This window comes from Dendropsophus ebraccatus, chromosome 12, assembly GCF_027789765.1.
Source record: "Dendropsophus ebraccatus isolate aDenEbr1 chromosome 12, aDenEbr1.pat, whole genome shotgun sequence".
NCBI lineage: Eukaryota > Metazoa > Chordata > Amphibia > Anura > Hylidae > Dendropsophus > Dendropsophus ebraccatus.
Window position 1 is genome coordinate 58338318 of NC_091465.1, and position 27284 is coordinate 58365601.

General features: G+C 39.7%; 1 protein-coding gene across 2 annotated transcripts in view; it reads right to left on the reverse strand.

Annotated features, from left to right (window-relative positions):
- Window positions 1-27284, reverse strand: part of NECTIN1 (nectin cell adhesion molecule 1) — a 207392-nt gene that overhangs the window by 89932 nt on the left and 90176 nt on the right. Inside the window, exon 6 of one of the 2 annotated variants that reach the window (XM_069946462.1) lies at window positions 19355-21081. The exons of the other annotated variant lie outside the window; for it this stretch is intronic. Within the exon in view, the coding sequence (XP_069802563.1) occupies window positions 20555-21081 (527 nt within the window). The 3' untranslated portion in view covers window positions 19355-20554. Of the gene's footprint in view, window positions 1-19354; window positions 21082-27284 lie in introns of those variants that run through there. 2 annotated transcript variants of the gene reach the window in all.

The window sequence follows — 27284 nt, forward strand, 5'->3', positions numbered from 1 at the left end:
CTTTCTACAAGTGGTCTATCTGGGCCGTCTGGAGCCTGATCATCGTGTGTGTGTGTGTGCGTGTGTGCCCTCATGTAACCATAGCAAATAGCCAAAACAACCATCCTGCTTTTCTCAGCCATCCCCTCTCAAAGTCTGTCACCTGAACAAAATGTCTTTGAGTGCATCCTATGGGCATGTCTAGCAGCCACCAATCTTTCACTAGGTACACTACCCAAAAGTAGCCTCTGAGAGTCTTTTTATAGGGCATCAGGGAAGCACTTTTACGCCATCTTATGGCAGGACCCATTGTTTAATCATTTGTAATCATTTACGTATCTGCATGAGATATAACTGCATTTTTAGTTTTGCAACAATTTTCTAGCTGGATGCCATATTTTTATTTTTTTGTCACTGAATGTATTTGAGTGACTTAAAAACTGGAGGGGATTAAATAAGTAAGTACTAACTTAGCCTTCCCCTTGGGGCATCACTATGGACTGGCACCTATGGGACTAGTGACTTACTCATGCAGTACTAATCTCCACTACAGACCTATCATTAGACTTATGTTACCCCCACATGTCACCACTGGGATCCCGATAGCAGATAATTAGGCGGCACTCTTTTGGGAGTAGGGTCCCATATAGTGGAAATGCTGCACAAGAGGTGAAAAATTTCATCTACGCGCTGCTGGAAAAAACAAAACAAAAAAAAAAACTGCACCTCTGCATCTTTTAATCACTATTCTAAGATGTATGCTTCCTGTTGGTTAATGGAAGGATTATTTTTTTCTGGAGGCTGAGAACCTGACCTGCTCCATATCCAATGACTCAGATGCAGGGCTTGTTAAGACTCAGGCAACATGATGACACAATGTTGAATGCGAGTCGTAAAATTGCAATTTTGCTGCCACTTAAATGTTCATTTGCCACTTTTTTTTCATTAAAGAACACTAAAGTCACCATCTGATTGCCATTTTACTGCAATTTTACTGTGACTCATAGAGAACATTGTGACGCTGTTTAGCCATAGCCTAAGTGTATTAAAGCTATCACTTGTAATGTACATAACCATGCCATGACCAAGATATGTTTCCTTCCTCTGGATGTAATGTAATAATAATACTCATCATCTTCTTGAGGATGGTGAGGACTTCAAACACAAAGTACAAGAACCCATTTCTGCAAACAACAGTAACTGCAGAACTATATATGTTGGGAAACATATATAAAATAATATTGGTCGGTTTACATTAAGCTTATAAAGAAATATGTAAAAAAACAACAACATAAAAACAAGTTAAAAACAAGGGAGGCGTGTATGGCATGTAAATGAGGCTGATGTTAGATATTGTACGCAATAGATCACACCCACCGGAATTCTTGGTGAATAAAACCTTTGATCATCCATATACAATTTATTTGAAGGAGCAATCTCTTCTCTGTGTGAAGTGCAAATAAGAGGGAAGTGCTTAGGAAATGCTTTATACATGAAGGAATACATCTCTTCTTTAAGTCTAAAGGGCCTTTTACATAGACGGCCACATGAACTCTCTTTCCTTTACAAGTATTGCCCAGTATAAACATGCCCAGCCATCAACTAAGAAACAGAAAGTAATGGCAATGTCAGCAATACATCCCATCATGTACATCTTATAAAATAAAAGTGACCTACAGGAGATCCACTTGCTTTCTCATTCTCCGGCACTAGTCAGGCTGGGTTCACAGCAAAAGCGCAGTGTAAACCCAGTCATCTTTATCTGTACCCCTATGAAGAGAAGAGCCTCCGCACTGTATGTCACCTGCACTAGTGATTAATAAAGGGGTAGTGCAGTGTAAAACATTTTTTTTTTTACTAAATAACACACATTACAAAGTTCTACAACATTGTAATGTGTTTTATTTAAGTGAATGGCCCCCTTCCCCATGCCCCCCCCCCCCCCCCGACCGTGTACCTGAAAGTGTGATACAGTATACTCACGCAATCACTGTCAACCCCGGTCGCCATCTTGGAACGATCACGTCATCTTCAGGAGGCCAGCCTGACTGCTCCAGCCCCCCTCATGCCGGCCCCCCTCCAGTGCGTCATCAGCTGCTCAGTCGCCATTGGCTGAACATAACAGAAGAAGTCTGGGGCTTCTGTAATGCTAAGCCAATCCGGGCTGAGAAGATGATGACACGCTGGAGGGAAGGCGGCATGAGGGGGGCTGGAGCAGTCAGGCCGGCCTCCTGAAGATGACGTGATCTTTTCAAGATGGCGGCTGGGGTCGACAATGATTGCGTGAGTATACTGTATCACACTTCCAGGCCCACGGTCGGGGGGGGGGCATGGGGAAGGGGGCCATTCACTTAAATAACACACATTACAATGTTGTATAACTTTGTATTGTGTGTTACTGAAAAAATGTTATACACCGCACTACCCCTTTAAGATCCACCCCTTTAAACTAACCATATCAATCAGCTGTTTTCCAGGAAGCATAGAACATGTCAACTACCAGACTATTCTACCAGACTGTTTGCTTGGTGAACAAATTGACAATAAGAATAAGGCCACGTTCACACAACATATGAAACCGGCTGTTCTATGACCCGGCCTTGTCACAGAACAGCTGGTATCAGTGAAGTTTATCCCGGCTGGTACTGCAGTACCTGCCGGGATAAAATTCATTTCTATTGAATTGGGATGCGGGTGCATCCCTGTGTGCCTGCATCCCAATTCACCATAGCAACAATGGCCGTGAAAAAAATTTATGTAAATGTAGCCTAAAGCTAGGTTCAGACTATGTAACTGTGCGGCTGTATTTGCGGCTGTAATTGTGCGGCGGTATTTTTGGTGGTTCATGCGTACGCTGGAAAGTATACGATATACGGCTGCACAGTGCACACTATGTATGAATCTACGGCCCTATCGTAAACGGACCCGTAAAAAATGAACAAGACCATTGTTTGCGGCTGGAAATGCGGCCGTGGATTGACAGGCGGTCCGTACGGAGTACTTCAAAAATAGCCGGCAATGATGCCGAATGCCGATGCCTCTAATAGTTAATATATTAAATTAATAAAACACATTTTCTTTGTAATAAAGTCCCTTTCGTTGTTCAATAATTTAATTCTAACGAATCCATCATTGTGCAATTAAATATACTGTTAAAATAAATAAATAAATATATATATATATATATATATAAATAAATGTATATTTATATATATATTTATTTTTTGACAGTATATTTAATTGCACAATAATGGATTCGTTAGAATTAAATTATTGAACAACGAAACTGATTTTATTTCTACGAAAATGTGTTTTATTAATTAAATATTAATTAGTACAGGAAGCTCCAGTAAGCCGTTAATTCACATTGCCGGCAATAGAGCTTTCTGTACTAATCATCACTTTACTTTAATTAAAACATCAAATGTTTCTTCTAATTATGTTATCACAAAAGCATTATTAGAAGAAACATTTAGAATTATATGTGCGCTCAGCTGATTGGCTGATCGGCTGAGCGCACATATAATTAGCAGGTCCGCAGCACAGTGACTTCATTGTGCTGCGGACCAGCGAAGAGGACACATCGGGGTGAGTATAGAGCTCTCCCCACCCCCTCCCCTGCACTGCACCCCTCCCAGCAAGGAAGGGGGGTCACTTAACCCCTTCCTTGCTGGGATGGGTGCAGTCTGACATCAGTCTGGCCCCCAAGGGGTTAAGGGGGATGCAATACATCCTCCCTTAACCCCTTGGGGGCCAGACTGTAAGCAGCGATCTGTAAAGATGCTGCATACTGTAAGGAGCACAACACCGATCACAATGATGGGTGCTGTGCTCCTGTTTGTGTGTTTTTTGTGTGTTTCTACCTTTTTGTTTTTCAGATATCGGTATCCTGGGGATTACGTCGGATTCCGTGGACTACGTCCATGACCAGCGGTTGTTTGTTGTTGTTTTTTTAATAAAATGGTCAATGAGGGGTGTGGGGGTGTTTTTATTTGAATAAAATTTTTTTTTTAACTTGTGTCTTGTCTTTATTTCTTTACTTTATAGACTTAGTAGTGGAAGCCGTCTAATAGACGTAATCCATTACTAAGTTGGGGCCTAGTGTTAGCCGGTATAAAATGGCTAACACTAACCCCCCATTATTACCCCAGTACCCAATGCCACCAGGGGTACTGGGAAGAGTCGGGTGCCAGTGGTCCCGGAGCGTCAAAATTGGCGCTCCTGGACCGGGCGGCAGCAGGCTGGTAAGATTTAGGCTGGGGAGGGCCTAAACCAATGGCTATTCCCACCCTGGTGTTACCAGGCTGCTGTCGTTTGGTTTTTAACCTGGCTGGTTATAAAAATAGGGGGGACCCTATGCGTTGTTTTTTTAATTATTTATTTATTAATTAGAAGAAACATTTGATGTTTTAATTAAAGTAAAGTGATGATTAGTACAGAATGCTCTATTGCCGGCAATATGAATTAACGGCTTACTCGAGCTTTCTGTACTAATTAATATTTAATTAATAAAACACATTTTCGTTGAAATAAAATCAGTGTGCAATTAAATATACTGTCAAAAAATAAATATATATATAAATATACATTTATTTATATATATATTTATTTTAACAGTATATTTAATTGCAAAATGATGGAATCGTTTAAATTTAATTATTGAACAATGAAAGGGACTTTATTACAACGAAAATGTGTTTTATTAATTCAATATATTAACCATGAGAGGCATCGGCATGGGCATACTGCAGAGGATCGCAAACCCCGGTAATAGCAATTCATGTAAACTGTGTTCCCTGCTTTCCCAGATGCATCCAGAGGTGTTTGCATCACTTTCTTAAGAATTTATTTGTTATTTTTAGTTGAACCAGATTTCCAAGTAAATGACCGTATGTTTTCAGCCGCATGTCTATTTTTTCCCACGGCCGTAGTTTCATCCGCACATTTACAGCCGCATAAAAAATACAGCCGCACACATACATAGTGTGAACATAGCCTAAAACTGTATGTCCTGTTTTTTTTTTGTTTTTTTTATGAATTGCTTAATTTGCTTATGAATAGTTATATGGATTTTTAGACACATTTATTATTGTTTTTGGGCCTTTTTGGACAACTTACATCCCTACTTTTGTGGTGATGTTTGAGAGATCCTCTCTTTTATGTAAAACGACAAAGTTTAATTCATTTTTATAATTATTTTTAGTTTTGCCATTTATTTAAACACTCTGAAAAAAAAAAAAACTAAGTCAACCTGGATAAGACAAGTGACAGAAGAAGAAAATCAACCCATTTGTTTTAGTATGTTTTATCCTATTCTATACAGCCCCAACCACTGACGTTTCTTTAGCTGGTTGTTGTTTTAGTCTAAGCTTACATTTCATGGATACTTTGGCTTGAATTACGCTGTTAGTTGTGTATTATGCCACTCCTTTGCCTCCACAAATCTGCCAACCGGCACAGTTCACCGTAATTATCTTTTGTTCTCACATTGTACAGACTAGCCTGTCTTGTGTTTGGTCTCCAGCTTTAAATCACAATTTGTATGAGAAAAAAAAGACATTTAGGAAAGTGCCCATAAGATACAAATGGGTTATAAATTAAAACTTCTCTTTTTATGTTTTCCTGAAAAATAAAAACTATATCCAAAGTATTCTTACATATTACAGTCAGCAATAGGATAAGAAGAAGAATATAAAGCATTGGCTATAAAGCAAACCATGCACAAGATAGTTGTCTGTGACCACATGTGACAAATGGATATATACATGGGTATAGAAAAGCACAGGCCCTTTCCAGATGTCCATTGTTTTGTACTGTACAGGACGTATCATCCCTAGGGTATACACCATACAAGGACTATTATCTGGGCATCTCTCTTGTGGACTTTACTATATACAGTATATGGCTAAGTTCACACGCTGTGAGAGACCGGCCTTTCCGTGACCCCAGCCGGGTCACAAAATGGCCGGTCTCTGCCCAGATCTTTCCGGCTGCAGCGTTCTGATGTGGGCGCATCAGCGCGCGCCCGCATCAGAACCTCCCACAGCACACAATGAAGCAAGCGGCCGGAGCCGCTCGCTTCATTGTGTGCACTGACATGGTTTCCTATGGCCGCAATTCCCTGGGCTGGGCTGGGATCCCCATAGAAGCAGAGGCAGTGTTCCACAACGTGAAAAGTACGGCCGATGGCAACAACGGCCGTACTTTTACGTAGTGTGAACATAGCCTATATCCTTACATGGATACACAGCTGACTGAGCTGCAAAGGGGAAATGAAGTCCATGTGGATGAATGAAAGTTTTCAGAATCTAAATGGATCTACACTGGGGAGGATTACATATATTGTAATGCTAATCTGCTGTATGTAATCTAACAACCTATATAATGGGCCATATAGAAGATTAAAAGGATTTGATATATCTCTTTCACGTTATACATTGGTACATGATTTGTGGAGGTCCCTAAGCAAACACTGTATAAGGCCCCACATTGTATAAGAAGCAACAATGTATCAAAGTCTCTGTGACATGCACAAATAGAAACACTATGACAGCCCGTATTACCCGTAAAATAATGCCCAGGGCCTGGGTTTTAAGGCAAAGCATTAAAGACAAGAAGAACACATTCATCCACATTAGATGTTGGTGCTGGAATATCTTCTTCTTGCCTTGTTTGTTTCCCTATAGTCTCGAGGTGAAATCCTCTGCACCCCTCGCCCAAGCTGAGAACAGGTACTGTGCAATTAGTGTTTCTATGGCATGATTATGGCTGCAGTGGTAATTACTTTATTTTTCTAAGTATTAAAGACTTGCGGTTTGAGGCCAGGTTCAGACTATGTAACTGTGCAGCTGTATTTGCGGCTGTAATTGTGCGGCGGTATTTTTGGTGGTTCATGCGTACGCTGGAAAGGATAGGATATACGGCTGCACAGTGCACACTATGTATGAATCTACGGCCCGATCGTAAACGGACCCGTAAAAAATGAACAAGACCATTGTTTGCGGCTGGACATGCGGCCGAGGATTGACAGGCGGTCCGTACGGAGTACTTCAAAAATAGTCGGCAATGATGCCGAATGCCGATGCCTCTAATAGTTAATATATTAAATTAATAAAACACATTCTCTTTGTAATAAAGTCCCTTTCGTTGGTCAATAATTTAATTCTAACGAATCCATCATTTTGCAATTAAATATACTGTTAAAATAAATATATATATAAATAAATGTATATTTATATATATATTTATTTTTTGACAGTATATTTAATTGCACAATGATGGATTCGTTAGAATTAAATTATTGACCAACGAAACTGAATTTATTTCAACGAAAATGTGTTTTATTAATTAAATATTAATTAGTACAGGAAGCTCCTTAAGCCGTTAATTCATATGCCGGCAATAGAGCTTTCTGTACTAATCATCACTTTACTTTAATGAAAACATCAAATGTTTCTTCTAATTATGTTATCACAATAGCATTATTAGAAGAAACATTTAGAATTATATGTGCGCTCAGCTGATTGGCTGATCGGCTCAGCGCACGTATAATTAGCGGGTCCGCAGCACAGTGACTTCATTGTGCTGCGGACCAGCGAAGAGACAACATCGGGGTGAGTATAGAGCTCTCCCCACCCCCTCCCCAGCACTGCACCCCTCCCAGCAAGGAAGGGGGGGTCAGTTAACCCCTTCCTTGCTGGGATGGGTGCAGTCTGACATCAGTCTGGCCTTCAAGGGGTTAAGGGGGATGCAATACAACCTCCCTTAACCCCTTGGGGGCCAGACTGTAAGCAGCGATCTGTAAAGATGCTGCATACTGTAAGGAGCACAACACCGCTCACAATGATGGGTGTTGTGCTCCTTTTTGTGTGTTTTTTGTGTGTTTCTCCCTTTTTATTTTTCAGATATCGGTATCCTGTGGATTACGTCGGATTCCGTGGACTACGTCGATGACCAGCGTTTTTTTAATGTTTTTTTTTTAATAAAATGGTCAATGAGGGGTGTGGGGGTGTTTTTATTTGAATAAAAAAAATTTTTAACTTGTGTCTTGTCTTTATTTCTTTACTTTATAGACTTAATAGTGGAAGCCGTCTAATAGACGGAATCCATTACTAAGTTGGGGCCTAGTGTTAGCCGGTATAAAATGGCTAACACTAACCCCCTATTATTACCCCAGTACCCAGTGCCACCAGGGGTACTGGGAAGAACCGGTTGCCAGTGGTCCCGGAGCGTCAAAATTGGCGCTCCTGGACCGGGCGGCAGCAGGCTGGTAAGATTTAGGCTGGGGAGGGCCTAAACCAATGGCTCTTCCCACCCTGGTGTTACCAGGCTGCTGTCGTTTGGTTTTTAACCTGGCTGGTTATAAAAATAGGGGGGACCCTATGCGGGTTTTTTTTTATTATTTATTTATTTAAAAAAAACGCATAGGGTCCCCCCCCTCTTCGCTGGTCCGCAGCACAATGAAGTCACTGTACTGCGGACCGGCTCATTATATGTGCGCTGAGCCGATCAGCCAATCAGCTGAGCGCACATATAATTCTAAATGTTTCTTCTAATAATGCTATTGTCACAACATAATTAGAAGAAACATTTGATGTTTTCATTAAAGTAAAGTGATGATTAGTACAGAAAGCTCTATTGCCGGCATATGAATTAACGGCTTATGGAGCTTCCTGTACTAATTAATATTTAATTAATAAAACACATTTTCGTTGAAATAAATTCAGTTTTGTTGGTCAATAATTTAATTCTAACGAATCCATCATTGTGCAATTAAATATACTGTCAAAAAATAAATATATATATATATATATATAAACATACATTTATTTATATATCTATTTATTTTAACAGTATATTTAATTACAAAATGATGGATTAGTTTAAATTTAATTATTGAACAACAAAAGGCACTTTATTACAACGAAAATGTGTTTTATTATTTTAATAGATTAACCATGAGAGACATCGGCATACTGCAGAGGATCGCGAACCCCGTTAATAGCAATTCATGTAAACTGTGTTCCCTGCTTTCCCAGATGCATCCAGAGGTGTTTGCATCACTTTCTTAATATTTTATTTGTTATTTTTAGTTGAACCAGATTTCAAAGTAAATGACCGTATGTTTTGAGCCGCATGTCTATTTTTTCCCACGGCCAGAGTTTCATCCGCACATTTACAGCCGCATGAAAAATACAGCCGCACAGTTACATAGTGTGAACCTAGCCCCCAAGTGAATTACCCAGATGGCCACGGTATTTATTGTCCTTATGAGTTCAGCTTTGCCACATTGTAATGTAACTATTTACTGACTCCTCACTGGCACCAAGAGGTCAGGAAAAGATTTACCCTATGGCTCTGTTCACAGCCTCTGTGTCATAATGACAGCCTATGGGAGGCTTGCGCGCCTCCTCTCTCCACGCTGAAGAATGAACATGTCCATTCTTCAGCACGGAGAGAGGAGGCACGCAAGCCTCCCATAGGCTGTCATTATGACACGGAGGCTGGCGGGATTCCGCTGCGGAATTCTCCAGTTTTACTCAGTGTGAACGGAGAACGGAATAATAAAGAAATAACAATAAATACCAAATATTGACCTTTTGATGTGGTGTGATAGCCCCTGTGACCCTGAACACATTTGTTCTATTGTTGCTATGGGGTTCAAGTAACTATGAGGTTTAATGTGGAGTTATGTTAAGTTATGCACCTGGGTACTAATAACCCACATGCATCATATGTCCTAAGGGGAGTTACTATGGGAGAGTCACTGATGGATCTGGGTGTACTTGTAGATAATAGACTACAGAACAGCACACAATGTCAGTCAGCTGCTTCTAAGGAGAGCAGGATATTGTCATGCATTAATACAGGCATGGACTCACGTGACAGGGATATAATATTACCATTTTATGAAGCTTTGGTGCGGCCTCATCTGGAGTATGCTGTCCAGTTTTGGAACCCGATTCATATCCTAGAGCTGGAAAAGGTACAAACTAAACTAATAAGGGGAATGGAGCATCTTAGTTATGAGATAAAATAAAAAAAATTACATTTGTTTAGTCTTGCGAAGAGACATTTAAGGGGAGATATGATTCATTTATTTAAATATATAAATGGCCCCTACAAGAAATATGGGGAAAAGATGTTCCAGGTAAGAACCCCTCAAGAGACAATTGGGCACTGCCTCCGCCTGGAGAAAAAAAATGTTCAATCTTCAGTGGCGGCAAGCCTTATTTACCATGAGAACAGTGAATCTGCTGCTTCCGATGCTTCCGCTGTGCACCGCTACTGTTTCTCGCTGTGCCTGCCTCCATAAATATTTATCTTGGGCTCTGCTGCTGACATAGGTAATGTCCTTGCCAAACCCCCCTTTTTTAACTCTTTTATTTTTTTATATACCAGTTTTTACCATAAAAGCACATAAATACAGATACAGAACATTACAGTACGAGTGTCATTATTCAATGATATATAACAATACATTGCCGCTTATTAGGCCATATCTAATCATATAGTACTCGTTGAACCCATGCCGGCCTTCTCTAAACCTTATAGGTTCCTCATGCACTCTGACACTCTTATGTAACCCCAAACCCTCTCACCCGCCCCCCCCATCCCCCACCACCCCCAGGCCAGCAATGAGCAAAAGAAAAAAAATAAAATAAATAACAACTTATTTTCCAAAGTAATCCAAACTATAAAATAAAAACAAAAAACCTTCCTACCAAAGCTTACAGATATTCAAAAAACTGCCCAAACCCTTCTTCCTTTTTGAGAACCATACTCTTTCGTACTGGCATGTCTCCCCGACCGAGTGCACCCATTCGGTGATAGTCAGTGCCTTGGGGGAGAACCAGTTTTTAAGGATCACTGAACGCGCATGAAACAGACACCCCATTTTTAGAGTGAATGAGTGCCATAAGAGTACTTTTGCTGCACAACCACAGGATTTGGCAAGGCTGGAATACACGTGGATGAATCATGCTCCTTCCAATCCTGTATAATGGAGCACTACTTACTATGGATACAATATTTCCATAATGCAGTGGATATTATAATATACAATGGCCTACACAATGGCCCCATGAGGTGTGCCGTCAGCTCCATAGTAAGTGGCTGTAGGGACTGTAGGGACTGTTAGTATCAGTGCATCTCTATTGTGAGCCTCATTGCAGAATGATAGAGATATTTGTGTCAGATGAGGAAATTCTACTTTGCCTAGATATGCTGTGGTTTACAAATGGAAATTTTCCATTAATTCTATTTCACTGGACACAAAGACTTCAGAGAACACTATATCAGAGATATAGTCATCATAAGAATCATGTCCAGACAACGACGAGAGGTCAATAAGTACCACAGAGTCTGACCCTGAATGCGAAGGGGGTTATTTTATAAATCTTTATTTTATAAAATGTACATCACATTTGTGTTATCCATTTAATTTTTTTTTACAAGACCAAACTTTGACTTTTCCCAAGTCCAACATTGGGAGACCCCACCCTCAACCTAGAATACATTACAGAAAAAAAGAACTGTAAAACAAAAGTACAGAGATCAAATGAAGGTACTGATACAAAATTACAGCACAAAATTCACCAAGATGTCGAGTAGCTCCGTCCTCCCCTCACCCTAAAAACAGGATGGGAGAAGATCTGAATGTTAGGAATAGCCAGTGAAGCCGGACATGTGTACATTTATACATGGAATGCATGTATAGGTATATGTTACATGTAAGACTTGCTCAACGCATTGCTATGTAACAGTTATTATATACAAACAGGGCTGTATCAGAACTAGGCAACTTTAAAATATGTGAATTATATACTGATTTTTAGCTTTTTCATTGTCTTTGTCATATATACAGATGTAGCAGAGCTGAGCTTGGTAAATAGAACTACCCATCAAATTATTTCAACATATGGTTTTTCTTAGGATTGCATGTACATCCACAGCAAGTTGTCACTGTTAACAAGTCTAACTCTGCTACATCTGTATCTGGTCCTAAATTGCGAAACAGAGTAAGGATTCTACAAACCTGTATATACACATGTTAAAATGATATGAGCTGCCAGACAAAAACTGTTATGCTACAAACATATGAAACAAAGGATGGATCCACCTGATAGATTGTGTTTTATATTGATGCTGGCAAATATTATGAAGAGAGACATAGTGATGTAGAGAGAAGGCGGCAAAGTGACCGCCAGCTTGTGTGGGGCACAGCGACAATAGAGCTATAACATCATGAGTAAATAGGCAAATATTCTCTGAACTATCCATGGTGGGCGGCTTTCTGTGAAGGATGTATGGGCTTTACTTTTTTGAAATAATTCCATGGCTGCTTCTGAACCCAAGCAGATCCATTTTCAGCTAAACATTACAAGAAAATGTAATTCACACGCAGACAACACCACACCCCACCATAACATAGGTGGAACCAATCGTCACCATTCTGTAACCCTATAACACAACCTCAAACATCTCATAGAAATGTGTGTGGTTCCGGATTATACACTGATAACATTTTGGATTAAAATAATAAAGGGAAAAAAAAACTTTGAACAGAGAAAATTGGGATGCTCCTAAACTGTGAAATATCAGGAAACTGGCATAAAATGCAAATTGTTTCAATATCTTGAATCACTTGATTTATTTCTCAATAAAAACTCTGGCAGAAAGCGGTAAGCAGTCTACATATCAGTGATTTGCAGGTTTATATCACTCAGTACTTAGTGCTCTCCCTCTGGATTCATTTAAATACATTATAATAAAAAGTCAGCGCTCCAGATTCCATAAATACCAGAAAATTCTGCCACCAATAGGGGGAGCTAATGAGCTTTTATTATTATTATTGTTATTAGCTCTATGTATATATTATTAAAGGGATTTCCCATACTTATAAAACATGGCGTCTTTCTTCCAGAAACCACATCACTCTTGTCCGTTTGGGTGTGGGTTTTGCAGCTCAAATTAACTGGTGCTGTTATTGCAAGAAAGTGGTTTATTTTTTTTCCTAATCCTTGATAACCCCTTTAAATTCCTAAATGCCCTCTAGCCTAGGCTATAAACCAGGGATGGGGAACCTTTGGCTTTCCAGGCACGATAGGAATTGTAGTTCTGCAACAGCTTGAGGGCCAGAGTTTCCCCATCCTGCTGTAAACATATAGAATTGTATAATTTATTCAGGGCTCTGTTTTACAATTGTTGCCTTTATGGGCATATAAATATGTTAAGAAATCACCATAGGGTATTGATCCTGTTTAGAGTATTTAAAAAATTGGAATTTATTATCATTATTTATAAAGTTGCCAATTTTTGCTCAAAAACCTTTCATCTATTTACTCCACCGATGGCAGGTTTTAAGAAGGTAGGCCGGGCTTAGCAGGAGGGCCTCCCAGGCTTAGCAGATCTACCATGACTTGTGTCACCAATTGGCCGCATTATATCAGTAGATGCTGCAGCCCAGTGCACAGATCAGACAGATGGCTTCTGCCTCTTATTAAATCTAGTGCTTTTTCAAGAGCGCTTTAAATTAAATCCAGTATGTGAGACACCAGGCTTAATAAATTTCCCCCTTTGTGTTCAATATTGGACATTCACTTTGCTCTGACCAGATGTGCATTCAAATCAACAGTCAACCGACCTGCCATCTCATTTTCTATAAGTGCAATACAGCTCTCACACCTCAAATAATTGTCTCCACATCACGACAAGTGTAAAAAGAATAAATAACACAAACAATGTAATATGAAGAAATTTCAGTTGCCTGATGTCTTAGTTATGTAGCTACAGCTTATGGTTAATTGGAAAACCTCTGAACACTGCCGTGTAGCTGTGCATTAGACCAGACCTTCAAGACTAGTGACAGGTCTCATTTAAAGGCACCAGGCGTAGGCTGCAGCTGACCTCCTCTGCCCAGGAGATCCGGCCTTAATGTGTCTTATCACCTTATGATGAGGGAACATGGAAAAAATCAATATGGAACTTACAACGGTAAACTTGACAATCTGCCCACAAGAAACACGTTAACACATCCATATGTACAGTCCAGTGTGCGCTATAATCAGCAATGTGGGGGGAAATCAAAAGAAAGAGGATTCAACTAGAATAAACCTGCTGACAGAAGCCGCGACTTTCTGATGAAAGAACTAAAGTTCATTCTTTGTGCTTGTTAATAAGAGGGTCGGAACATTTATTATACATTACAACTATGAAAAAATACATTTCTTTTCACTACTGCTCATATATGAGTAGTACTAAAGGGTTTGTAAATAAAATACATACCCCAATATAATCCAAGTCAAGCCAATTCCGTCCTTTAAAATCAGTCTTATAATATATTTGGTAAAAAAATATATGTTAATAAACTCTCAGCATAATTGGTATTTATCTTATTGCAGCCCCTTTAAGACGGCATATGTAGGAGGCGAGAACCTGCTGAATATTATAGTTTCTCTCTTATGAAACCAATATAATTAGAGAAGAAAAATACAGATACAGATATTGTCCAACCTGCAATAATAAAAGCCTTACGGCAAAGATATGCCAGGCGTCATTGGCTTATAGGTGGACACTTACTTTCTTGTAAACCGGGTAAAATTTGACAGATTTAAGAGGTGCACACCTAAAAACTAGTAAACTTGTTTGTAAAAATCAAAAGGTCTATCTATAACTATTGAGAATTCTAAAGGATTTGGTAATATAGATTTCCTAATGTTACATCAGCGCAATTAAATAGCGTTATACGGTATGTGAGGCTCTATGAAGCATTGTGTCAACCCCCTACCCCAGTTATAGGATAGTCAGCACAAGATAACATGAACCGTTATGATGAAATGGGAAAACACGTGGATCATGGCAAATGTTTATAGTAATTTAAGGTTCTCGAAACCCCAAATCCTTGGCATTTGACTCCCAGTGGCAGAAGAAGATGGATAGACTATAGGTTTTTCAGCCATTATAGTCTATCCATCTTCTATTATAGTGCTTCCTGCGCTCAGAGATTTGCGTTTAGAGATTATAGAAATACCATTATTCAAGGATTCGCAAACCTGGAATTACTACACATGCATTGTGTAGGGGTGCTGCATTGTGTTGAGGTGCTGTCACTTAAATTTCTTTAAAGTGGTTGTCCGGACTTGGCCACTTTCCTTTAAAAACATACCTAGTTTGGGTGAGGTTTAGAAGCTCAGTTCCATTAAAGTGAATCCCATCATTTTTAGTTGTTGAACCAACAGCCTTTTGTGATTGGAGGGATCTCAACCACTGGTACTGCTGTGAGGGACTCACAAGGAATCATACCTACTCCTGCCACCACTCACCACTTAGTAACTTAAGAATTTGGATCAAAGCCTAAATTTACTTTGGGAAAGGGATAGGTCCTGCAGTGTAATGGGGCTTATTCTTTTCTCATGCTCACAAGGCCAGAACCTTGTACACACAATGTTCTGATGCCAGCCAGTACATCGTGATGCCAACAGTAAATCAGTAGACAGGTCTTTTTCTGCCATGCTTAATAAAAGTTCTTCATGGTTCTGGACCCCTGTAGCATGGACTCTACACAAGTCACGATCTGAATGAGATTTGAGGTCTGAGTTCTGTACTCTGTGGGGGAGATTTATCAAAATGGTGTAAGGTGAAACTGGCCCAGTTGCCCCTAGCAACCAATCAGATTCCACCTCTCATTCCCCACAGACTCTTTGGAAAATGAAAGGTGGAATCTGATTGGTTGCTAGGGGCAACTGGGCCAGTTTACACCATGTTTGATAAATCTCCTCCTAGGTGTTTAGTTAGAAGTCTGAATTATTTTTGAGGTCTGGGGTATGAATTTATTTAGGGGTCTGGTTGTGAGTCTGAATTAGTTCTGAGGTCAGGTTTCTGAAGTCTGAATTAGTTCTGAGGTCAGGTTTCTGAAGTCTGAATTAGTTTCTAGAGTCTCATCTGGGGTCAGAAATCTGAAATAATTTGGGGTCTGGTACAGGGTCTGAATTAATTTGGGCTGGAGAATACGCTGGTGAAATCCTTGCTGGTGGCCCTGACTGCCTTTGCTGATAGATGACACTAGAATAAGACATGTATTGGGTCTCTTATTTACCCATTAGTTTGTTCTTGCAAGTTATAACCTTCTACTGAATAAACATGTTAATATGGATTTGTTGGTTCCAGTGGAGATGAATAGGCCACAACTCTTGATATGTTTGTATCTACATATTCTGCAGGTATAGTAGTCTTTGTGTTCCAATACCTAATGTCCACACATTATAGATAATTCTACACCAGGTAACTGTAAGTAGTATTCATACTGAATGATATGACATAGAAAGTTTACTTTCCTTTTCCCAATTTCTGTCCCAGATAGGTTACTAATCCTGCTGCATATATTGAGTCAGGGAACCTCTTGATAAAATTATATTACCCAGATCCCTATTGGTTTATTTAATAAAATGTAAAAAGTCCTTTCAAATGGGCATTACTGAAATGTACAAAGGGAATATTCAACTTAATTAACAGTCGTCTAAATGTCACAACAGACAAGTATATTGGGAAGTTTCTTTATTTGTTGCAGACGTGCGCTGGTCTCTCACCAAACATATAAAATGTCATGGAAATGTCTAGAAGCCTAAACATTAAGAGAAGGAATGGGGACTGGCTTCACAGTATTATGACAAAAAGGCTGTGTGCATATAACATTTCCATGACATATTAGAATATCCCTTATTTCATATGGTCCAAATTATTCAATATGTTGGGGGAGATTTATCAAACATGGTGTAAAGTAAAACTGGCTCAGTTGCCTCTAGCAACCAATCAGATTCCATCTTTCATTCCTCACAGGCTCTTTGGAAAATGAAAGGTCTGATTGGTTGCTAGGGGCAACTGAGCCAGTTTCACTTTACACCCTGTTTGATAAATCTCCCCCGTTGTCTTTATTTTTTAACTTAATTTACTATTTCAAGCTTATGCCCATAGCCAAATGCTGTTCCTACTAAATGTGCCCAGTTTGAGGGACACAGGATGGGATATGGTGTCATGTGGTGCTCAGTTCCCCTATTAGGGTGGGTTCACACTACGGAATCCACGCGGATAATTCCTAGTATGCGCTCACGGCCACACGCCTTTCTGCTGGCTCCATAGACACCATTCTATGGGCAGGCCAATTCCCCTATCCGCCGAAAGAATTGACATTTCAATTATTTTGGCGGAATGCGGAACCCGTCCGTGCATAGAATGGTGTCTATGGCTAATAATTAAACAGTTTTTGATTATCCCTTAAATGTATATTAGAAAGTTCATTAACTTTATTACACAATAAACAATCTTTATTTATAACTAAGTGAAGCCTTTTTATTTTTTACTTTTCCCACAAGAACGCAAGCAGTTTCAGTGAAGTGGTCTTTTTGTGGAAAGGGCTAATCTACATATAATATGAAGGACATGAAAATGTGGCAAAAAAAATCTTGCTTACAGTATATCGGGGCGATCATCTTAAATAGGTGGTCTTTTGGGCTGGCATCACACATTGTTTTTTTTTTTTTTTTTTAAATGCAGCTTCTGAGCCAAAAAAGTTTGAATTCATAAGCAATGGGAACTATGAATGAAGGGCTTAGGCTTTGCTTCTGCTGGATCCGTCTTTGGCTTTGCCTCAAAATCTGCAGTGCCATTTCTAAAACAAACAAAAAAAAACAACAAAAAAACTGCTGTATGTGACAGCAACCTAAGGGGTATGGGTTCATCAATTTATGATGGTTCACATAATTTTTAGCTATGCGACACACAGATTATATAGTTATGGGAAATGATGGCTTACCCCATTTATTATGTATCTCCAATAATACACTCTCTGGTCACTAACAAATCACATATGAGTTACACCCCCTTCAGAGACATAAGTACTCTATTTATCAAATAGATGGAAATTTACATTTGTTACTGTACAGAGTGTATATATGTAGACACATTGAAATCAGATGACACCATTAATAAATATTCTGCTTATACTATATATCGTGTCACCGCAGTTTTCCAGTTTGCTTTTTTTTTTTAAGCAACATTTTATTACAATTTTCAAATTTTCACAACATATAACAAACATGTTGAGATATGCATAAGATATATAATATACTTTTTTGGACAGGGTCAGACATATTATGTAAGAGTCACTTAAGTGAATAAATCATTGTTAGACATTGTCACTAAGACAAGGGTTAGCGTCCATTGAACCCCTTCTTTCATCATAGGGGTGTATGGATAACAGCACTAAACCGAAGCAAAGAAAAGGAGTTCAACAGACACTAAGCCCTAACCTTAATGACACCGTCCAACAATGATAAAAGCACACAGAAAAACTGGGGTGACAGTATAGATTTAAGGTAGCCATACACATTAGTTTATAAAAATGGATGATGTCAACCAAAACAATTGTACAGTGAGTGAAATTTAACAATAGCTAACCAATGACAGACTGTTATCTCCTATTTTGGAATTTTTGCAGTGGGCAAAAGATCTCTTATTAAGAAAAGACCCTATCGTCCTTCGCCTGGCTTCACTGATCATGTATGGACAGAACTTTACGGTAAGTGAGGGCTAAAATGTGTATATTTGTGTCTGCAAAAACGATTCTTCAATTGTTCATTCAACAGTTGATTAATAGAGATGAGCGAACTTCGAGCATGCTCGAGTACATCCGCACCCGATCGTTCGGCATTTGATTAGCGGTGGCTGCTGAAGTTTCATAAAGCCCTAAGACTATGTGGAAAACATGGATACAGCCAATGACTATATCCATGTTTTCCAGACAACCTTAGAACTTTATCCAACTTCAGCAGCCACTGCTAATCAAGTGCCGAACGATCGGGTTTGGATGGACTCGAGCATGCTCGAGGTTCGCTCATTTCTATTGTTTAACCCTTAACTTTTGTCTAATGTGTATGGCCACATTAAGGCTGATACACAGCAGACCAATGGTACGGGGCTGCATATCCTCTTTGTGCTGCAGTACCGATTCCGCCGGGAGCATTCTGTATGGAGAAACATTCAATGCTCTAAAGGAGAACACCTTTTCAATCCATTACAAGCACAGTGCCATATTTTTTTTTTAGATTCATATGGAACCCAACAGAAAAAACTCAAAAACTATACATGCTTCTGTATGAAACTAGAGGCATATGGAGGGACCATACATTTGTATAGGAGGCTATCAGGTGGCCTTGTTCATAAATCCCTTGCATAAAATGTAAAAATCACTAAAGAAATCTGTTTAAAGTGCTCAAGGCTCTTCAGTCAGTTTGCCACATCACCTGGCACTCCCTAGCTAAAACAATACAACACAGACTGTAATAAATGTCTTTATGAATTATTGTTGTCCACAATGTGATGATTATAAACAATACCAAAATGTTGCATTTCTGTACTGATAAAAAAAAAATACCAGGAGGTTGGAGCCGTACTCACATGACATCATAAATGTTACCTCTGGTAACGTACCGCCATACATATAAACTAACATTCCATTACATTACACAGCCGCATTACTTGTCTGGAATACAAAAACGTTCACCTTCTACATATTCAGTCATATATAGTTACCACAGAGCAGCAGTAAGCTTAGTATACAATTGTGTTGACCACTTTGGCAGTGTCTGGTGTTGTTTGGGTGGAAGCTTGAAGGAAGGGTGCAATAACACAATTCCATGTCAGTACAGGAATTTTGGTCGGAAATGTCCATTGTGATATGTCCAGACAGAAATAAAAATACACAGAATTCTCACAAACCCTCGAGGCCACTCATTCTTCTTACATATGATCACCCTGCAAAAGAGGATTGCATCTGTGGCAGCATAGCAGCCTGTACCTGGAATAAAGTAAAAAAAAAAAACTCCCAACAATAGATAAAGAAACAACAAAACTATCAAATAAAAAAAGTCTAGAAAGAACCCAGCAGTAGATTCCAGTGTTTACAGCAAGGAATGGCAGGATGCAATGTACTTGATATATGAGATGGCAATGTATCCTTGACTGGAAGGTTGCATATTTTTATATATATACATAGGATTGTTTGGAAGGGATGGCTTTTGTATTACTGAATGTATGCAGTTTCCATGTGATCAGAATATTAGGACTCTTCTTCTCTCACCTTTTCAGTAGTATGCTATGCTGATCAGCATCAGTGATAGAATTAAGCCATGGTTCCTTAGAAGCGATATCAAGTACTTGTGCGTTTCGCACAACATCTACTGTGTAAAGAAAAAGCATGCTGTGTCTGTGTGTCATCTTATGGTAATGAACTTAAACACGATGAGACAATGACCCTGTTTGTAAGGTTTACGTCATCTTATGACCGCGTTACATGAGGCTGAATGTATAAGGGTTAGGTATGGGTTTCTTATTTTTTCAGGCCACAAAGACCCTGCAGTTGTGAGGCATAAAAAAGGACTATGTTTATATATCAAGAAACAAGACAATGCTCTGATCACGTAATCATTGCTCCTGACAGCCTTAGACATTTCCCCATTTCAAGGGCCAGGGCATGTGCATGTGTCCAGCCACATAGGTCAGTTTATTCTGTACATGACTCTCACACGTACCACTCCTTCTTGGAGATGAAAGAACCATCGTTTTGGGGCACAAGACTATCGGGAAGGTCTTCTGGCTCATATTGGAACCCTAGAGTTCTGTCCTCACCATAACCACAACGATCCCCTTCTTCTACTGTGAAATATGGGCGCTTAGATTCATCGTCGTACTTTGTGCTTAGTTTGCGTCCATCTATACCATCATCGTCTTCCTCCTCTTCATAGCTGATGCTCCCCACTGGACCTGGTTTCTTTTCATCATCAGAATCCTCAGGATATTGCAAACTCTGCGCCATTGGTGGGTGCTGTGCTACTCCAGCCTTGCTGTAGCCATTTCCATACACGTGCTTCTTAGTGTTGTAGTCCCCCTTGAAGGTGTGATGTCTCTTTCGAAGCAGCACAAACAAGATAACGGAAACGGCTAGTACTAGAACTGCTCCGCCTACGGCCCCTCCAATAATTGTCGCGGAGAACATGGAGGAGTCGCTTCTGAACGTCTGTCCTGTAGGAGTCGGGGTGAAAGGGAACTCTGGGTAGGAAAGACAAGGAAAGGGACAATATCAGGCTTTGGATTCATGCTAAAACCCATAGGCAGAGACGCAAATAGTAAGTAGTAGTATTGGCTATTGCAATTTATTTACTGATGTCAATTGGACCACATATACCAATGCACATAACATTTACCTTTCCCCTTTCTGCAGCTGAACCTTGATTACGTTAACATTTTTGAAGGTCCAATATGTTATGAAAAGCTCATCTAAAACATGGAGTTATGTGATGATATATGTGCTCTATTAAAGGAGTATTCCAATCCCACTAAGTTTTTCTCTATCCACAAAATAGCAGATTGGTCGGGGTCCAACTGCAGAGACACCCCCTAATCCTGAAAGTGGGGCATTGTGGTCCCTGAAATTAAGGCCTTATTGAGATTGAAATACTGTACCCCATTAAAGCATTGGTTACAGCAACATTTACAGTGCAAATGAAAATACCAACAGAGTTTTTAGGAACTTTCGAGTTACAGTTCATAGGATTTTTTTTTTTTTTTTTAGAAACACAAAAAATCAACCTAGCTTCTTCCCACAACAATACTTAGATATCCTTTATTGCGTCCCTGCTAGGGTGGAGGAAGTTGGGAAGGGAAAAAAGGGAAAATGGAGGTTTTTAGGAAGGGAAGGGAAGGACGTAGTGTGGCATATATGAACTCTTCACATCAGTGAATAATGACACCAAAGTGGAAACTGATACACAGACTCCATTATCAATTAAGGAGAATAACAAGCCAAATGTTTCTCTCGTGATCAAGAAGCTGTCCCGTAAATAACAATTAGACCCAATCATCACATATACTACACATGATGGCCATGGCACGTTTCTATATACAGGCTATTAAGCTATGAGTCAATGACGTCCTGAAATACAGAGAGTGCAGCAGGTTACACAGAGAGAGTAATAAAAACAGACAGAACCATGTGGATGCAGATGCAGGACATTACCGACACTAGCGCTGAATACACAGTATCCAATTATTCTGATATTAAGGTCGCTTCTATTTACTCTGATATATGTGACTTGTACAGTGTGATTGCATATGGTGCTAATGATACAGGAGCACATATACAGTGACCTAAGAAAGGTGAACTAGAGGTATACGGCAGAAATATGCAAATGTTTCAAAGTGTATCAGAAATTTAGGAAAGTATTGAAAATGTAGGCGCGTCCTGACCCTTTTACTTGCTTGAAGCGTGAAACAGCACTGGAGCTTTTACCTGGCTGAGAGGGTTTATTGAGAGGTATCAATAGTTTTACAGCTGATGGTGGCAAAAGATGGAGACACTAGGGCATATTCCATTACTCACTTATGTTATAACTATAATACATATATAGATCCCAATTTATCAAAGGGTGTAAAATAGAAACTGGTGTAAACTGCCCACAGCAACCAATCGTAGCTCAGCTTTCAGCTCTGGTAAAATGAAAGCTAAGCTGTGATTGGTTGCTGTGGGGAGCCAACAGTTTTCTTCTGTCCTTCCCATACACATGGACATTTGGCATGGCTGAAAGTTGATATGTTCTCACTCCTGCACTAGACAAGGGTCAGGCATCTAGATGAGGGCAACTTGAGCATGCTCAAGTCCAATCATTTAGCATTTTAATACCGCTGGCTGAAGAAGTTGGCTACAGCACTAGGAAGTCTGGGAAAAAATGGACACAGTCATACACTATATGCATGTTTTCCCGGACTTCCTAGGGCTACATCGAAATTTTATTCAAATGGCAAATGATCAGACTTGAATGCTCGAGTTGCACTCATTTTTAATCAGGCAGTGAAAATCCATCACTACCCCCCTATCTCCATTGATGCATGACAGACCCCTATCTCCACTGATATCATCTGAGAGTCAGGAGGCCTCATACACCATATACTATCAGCCAAACTCATCACCAATGGCAGTTAAAGCTGACTGTAATAAAAAGCTACTGTATGTTCATACAACGTATATTTTCTATTAATCACGACCATTGTTGCAAACTGAATAGAAAATGTATGTTGCATTTAAGTCAGAGGAATTCTGGCCGGTGTGTAACACATAGTATACACTCCGGACGGGATTTCTAGGGGATTCCTATTAATTGAATAGCGGCCACACAACACTGACAGCTCACACAATGAAAAGTGCAGCTCCGGACGGACTTTCCATTGTGTACTATAGTGAATTGGGATGTGGGCGCACCCGAATGTGTCCGCATCCCAATTCAACAGAAATGAAGTTGAAGTTCAACAGAAATGAAGTACTGCAGTACCGGCTGGGATGAACTTCACTGACACAGCTGAGTCACAGAACAGCTGGTGTCTTACTGTGTGTGAACCTGGCCTAAAAGTGTAGGGGGGCCATTACCCCTCTGATTTAACAAAGCTGCATATTCTCACATTGATCTGATGATCTACACCCTGAAAAATCTCCAAGATTAGAGATGAGCAAACCGGGTTTGGGTTCGAGTCGATCCGAACCCGAACGTTCGGTATTTGATTAGCTGGGGCTGCTGAACTTGGATAAAGCTCTAAGGTTGTCTGGAAAACATGGATACAGCCAATGACTATATCCATGTTTTCCACATAGCCTTAGGGCTTTAAGCAGCCACCTCTAATCAAATGCCGAAAGTTCGGGTTCAGATCGACTCGAGCATGCTCGAGGTTCGCTCATCTCTATCCAAGATCCCTGATTCATACATTCCCACTTCTAGTTCTCTGATCCCATACGAACACTGGTTGACTGATTCTCCACTTATAATATATTTATGTTGCTTTCAGACATCATAAATTGGCCACATTGTGTGTAAGTTCCCTGTGTTTTATCTGCTCATTGGGTCTCGATTATCAATATTAGGGAACTGAAATATATTCTCTAATATTCAAGTATATGCTCAACAAGGTGAGATCAGGCTGTATTGTATATTCCCCCAGAAGCAATAAGCTGAAAGCCATAGCTCTGTAGATCAGCAGGAGTCCTGACATGCATGTGAACTCCCGGCTTTCTTCTCGCTCACTTCTGGGAGTGTTGGTCAGTGGGAGTTGGTATTTTGGTGCTTTCATTTATTCTGCCAACAAGCAGTGTGTTGTCCATCAATAATACACTATCTCAGGATGTGTTGAGAACCCTAACAGTGTTATATAGCAATAGAATATAGTTTATACAGGATATTTGAGGGAACCTGTTGTATTATACATGCAGTCCTCTCTTTGGGCAGTATGCTATAAAGCATGAGGAGATTAGAAGATTGACATACAGTTTTTTGGGAAAAAATTCTATTTCACTTGTATGTAATTAATTGAAATCCAATGGGTGGTCCTATTCCCTTTCCACTGCACTACTGTGGACAGGAGTTACATGAACAAAATACATTGAACAAATGGACAAATATATTTAGCATTGTGCTCTATTCCTTTTGCTTTATAACATGTTGTTTTCAGATCAGATCCCTTGTTCAACATCCCAGGTACTTGATATTGGGCCTTTGAAGCCCATAAACTTGTAACTGGTCACCTTCAGGATTTTGGTATCATACACATATATCTAAATATAAAGTTACATTTTCCAGTGAATTTGCATGGTTGTTTTTATGATATTCTCTGCACTTACGTAGTAAGAGAGGAATGTACGGGGAGAGAATGTTGTAAGAACAGTGGTACAGTCAATCTATTCCCTACAAGGTGTTGGTTCAGCCATTGGCATCAGACTTCTCCTCGCAGCGTCTATCACAGGGATCCTTGTTGGAGACATGTGCAGGCCTGCAGATATTTCCTGAACTATTCTGTGTACCTGCAATCCTCTTTATAGACTTCTGTTCCCACCCCAGGAGAATACAGTAAGGCTTTTCTATTGTTTGACGCAGAAGCCTTGTAGGTGTGGAGTGACATGTAGGCAGCACATTAGTTGATATAGTGCACAAAAAAGCTGACAAAAATTATACTGCCACGCGGCTCATAGGTAGATGCAAACCATTTCTAAGTAGAGACTAATGTATTAGCATCTAAGGATGACAAGGCAGTCACTGGTATTTAATTGACTAGTTTCAACATGTAATCTGCTGTAATATTCACTTAATGTAAAATAAACTAAAATGTCTGCAAGAAAAAGTCTGTTGTGTGCTAAATGTATGGAGAGGTACGCCTTACCCTGTTTTCCTGAAAATAGGACATCCCCTGAAAATAAGACCTAGTAGAGGTTTTGCTGAATTGCTAAATATAAGGCCTCCCCCAAAAGTAAGGCCTAGCAAAGTTTTGGGGAAAACACAGTAAGGGCCCTATTCCACCGGACGATTATCGTTCAGATTATCGTTAAATCGTTCGAATCTAAACGATAATCGTTCGGTTGGAATGCAGTTAACGATTAACGACCGAACAAGAAATCGTTGATCGCTTTATAAGACCTGGACCTATTTTTATCGTTGCTCGTTCGCAAAACGTTCGCAAATCGTTCGCATTGAATAAGACATCGTTCGGTCTTTCGCAATAGATACGAGCGCAACAGAGAATAAAAAGCGAAGAAAAAACGATCGCAATTATGATCATAAGTAACGATTATGGTTCCATGGAAATGAGTGAACGTTTTCAGGTCATTCGCAATAGCGGTCGTTTGAGATCGTTAATCGTTAACGATTATGCAAACGATAATCGTCCGGTGGAATAGGGCCCTAATGGTGGTTTTACACGGAACGATGTATCGTTCGAATTTGCCCGATAACGGTCGAATTCGAACGATAATCGTATGTGTAAACGCAGCGAACGATCAAGCGACGAGCGAGAAATCGTTTATTTTGATCTTTCAACAAGTTCTCAAATCGTCGTTGATCGTTTGCAAAAAATTCGCAGATCGTTCAGTGTAAACAGTCTTTCAACAATTTCCCCTATGTGTGAGATAGGCTTAAGCGATCGCAAAACGAATATTCAAAACGATGTATCGTTCCGTCTAAACGCCAATCGTTATAAAAAAAAAAATTGTTCATTCAAAATCGTTAATCGTGCGATTGGGCGAATTATCGCTCCGTGTGAAGAACACCACTATTTATTTATTTATTTTTTAAATCAGATTCACAGACTGGGACAGTAAAGCTTCCGTACACCTCTATAGCAGCCTCATTACAGCTCCCTATATACAAAACAGAACCCTAACACATCTATGTAAATGACTTCACATCTTCCTGTTAAGAGTCAATCAAGGTCCTCCAGGGAGTCTGATAACAGATTGTGTGTCACCACCACCTTGGTAGGCTGTTACCCTGACAGCCGGATACTAATATAAGGCCTGGAAAATGAATCAGTTCCCTGTCATAAGATGGGAGAACACCAAGCTTTATCATTACATCTTCCCAGGGAAGGGAGAGCAAATGAACAATTTATTTCTTCCTTGCATTTTTGCATATTCATGAATTAAAGTAAGTGTATCTAATTTAATCTACATACAGATTACTATACTTGTATTATTATTAATATATTTTTAATATTAAATTTATATTTTTTTTAATATTTTTTAATTCTATTTTTTGTGTTCAATTATGGGGGTGTCCATCTTGTTTGAGATTCTGTTAAAGGGGAACTCCAGATAGAGGTTAAAAAAATGAAACTTTTGCAGAAGCATAAAGCATTACTTACCTATCTTTTCCATTTTTCAAACTACCAAAAATCCATTTGTTTTGGGTTTTTTTGTGTTTCTGCACTTCCTGGTTTATCAGTTGTACACAGTACTACAGGTTCCAGAATGCAATGCTTTCCATCATCTGTTCATCACAGTCCCCCACCCTGCCTATTCCCCACCCAAAGCTGTTGCAGAACATCTAGGCTTATTGTGGTCCCTACCTTTAACACCACACAGCGCACTGTATTCTCTACCTGTAACACCACACGGAACGCTGTATTCTCTACCTGTAACACCACACAGCACGCTGTACCCTCTACCTGTAACACCACACAGAACGCTGTATTCTCTACCTGTAACACCACACAGCACACTGTATTCTCTACCTGTAACACCACACAGCACGCTGTATTCTCTACCTGTAACACCACACAGCACGCTGTACCCTCTACCTGTAACACCACACAGAACGCTGTATTCTCTACCTGTAACACCACACAGCAAGCTGTATTCTTTACCTGTAACACCACACAGCACACTGTATTCTCTACCTGTAACACCACACAGCACGCTGTATTCTCTACCTGTAACACCA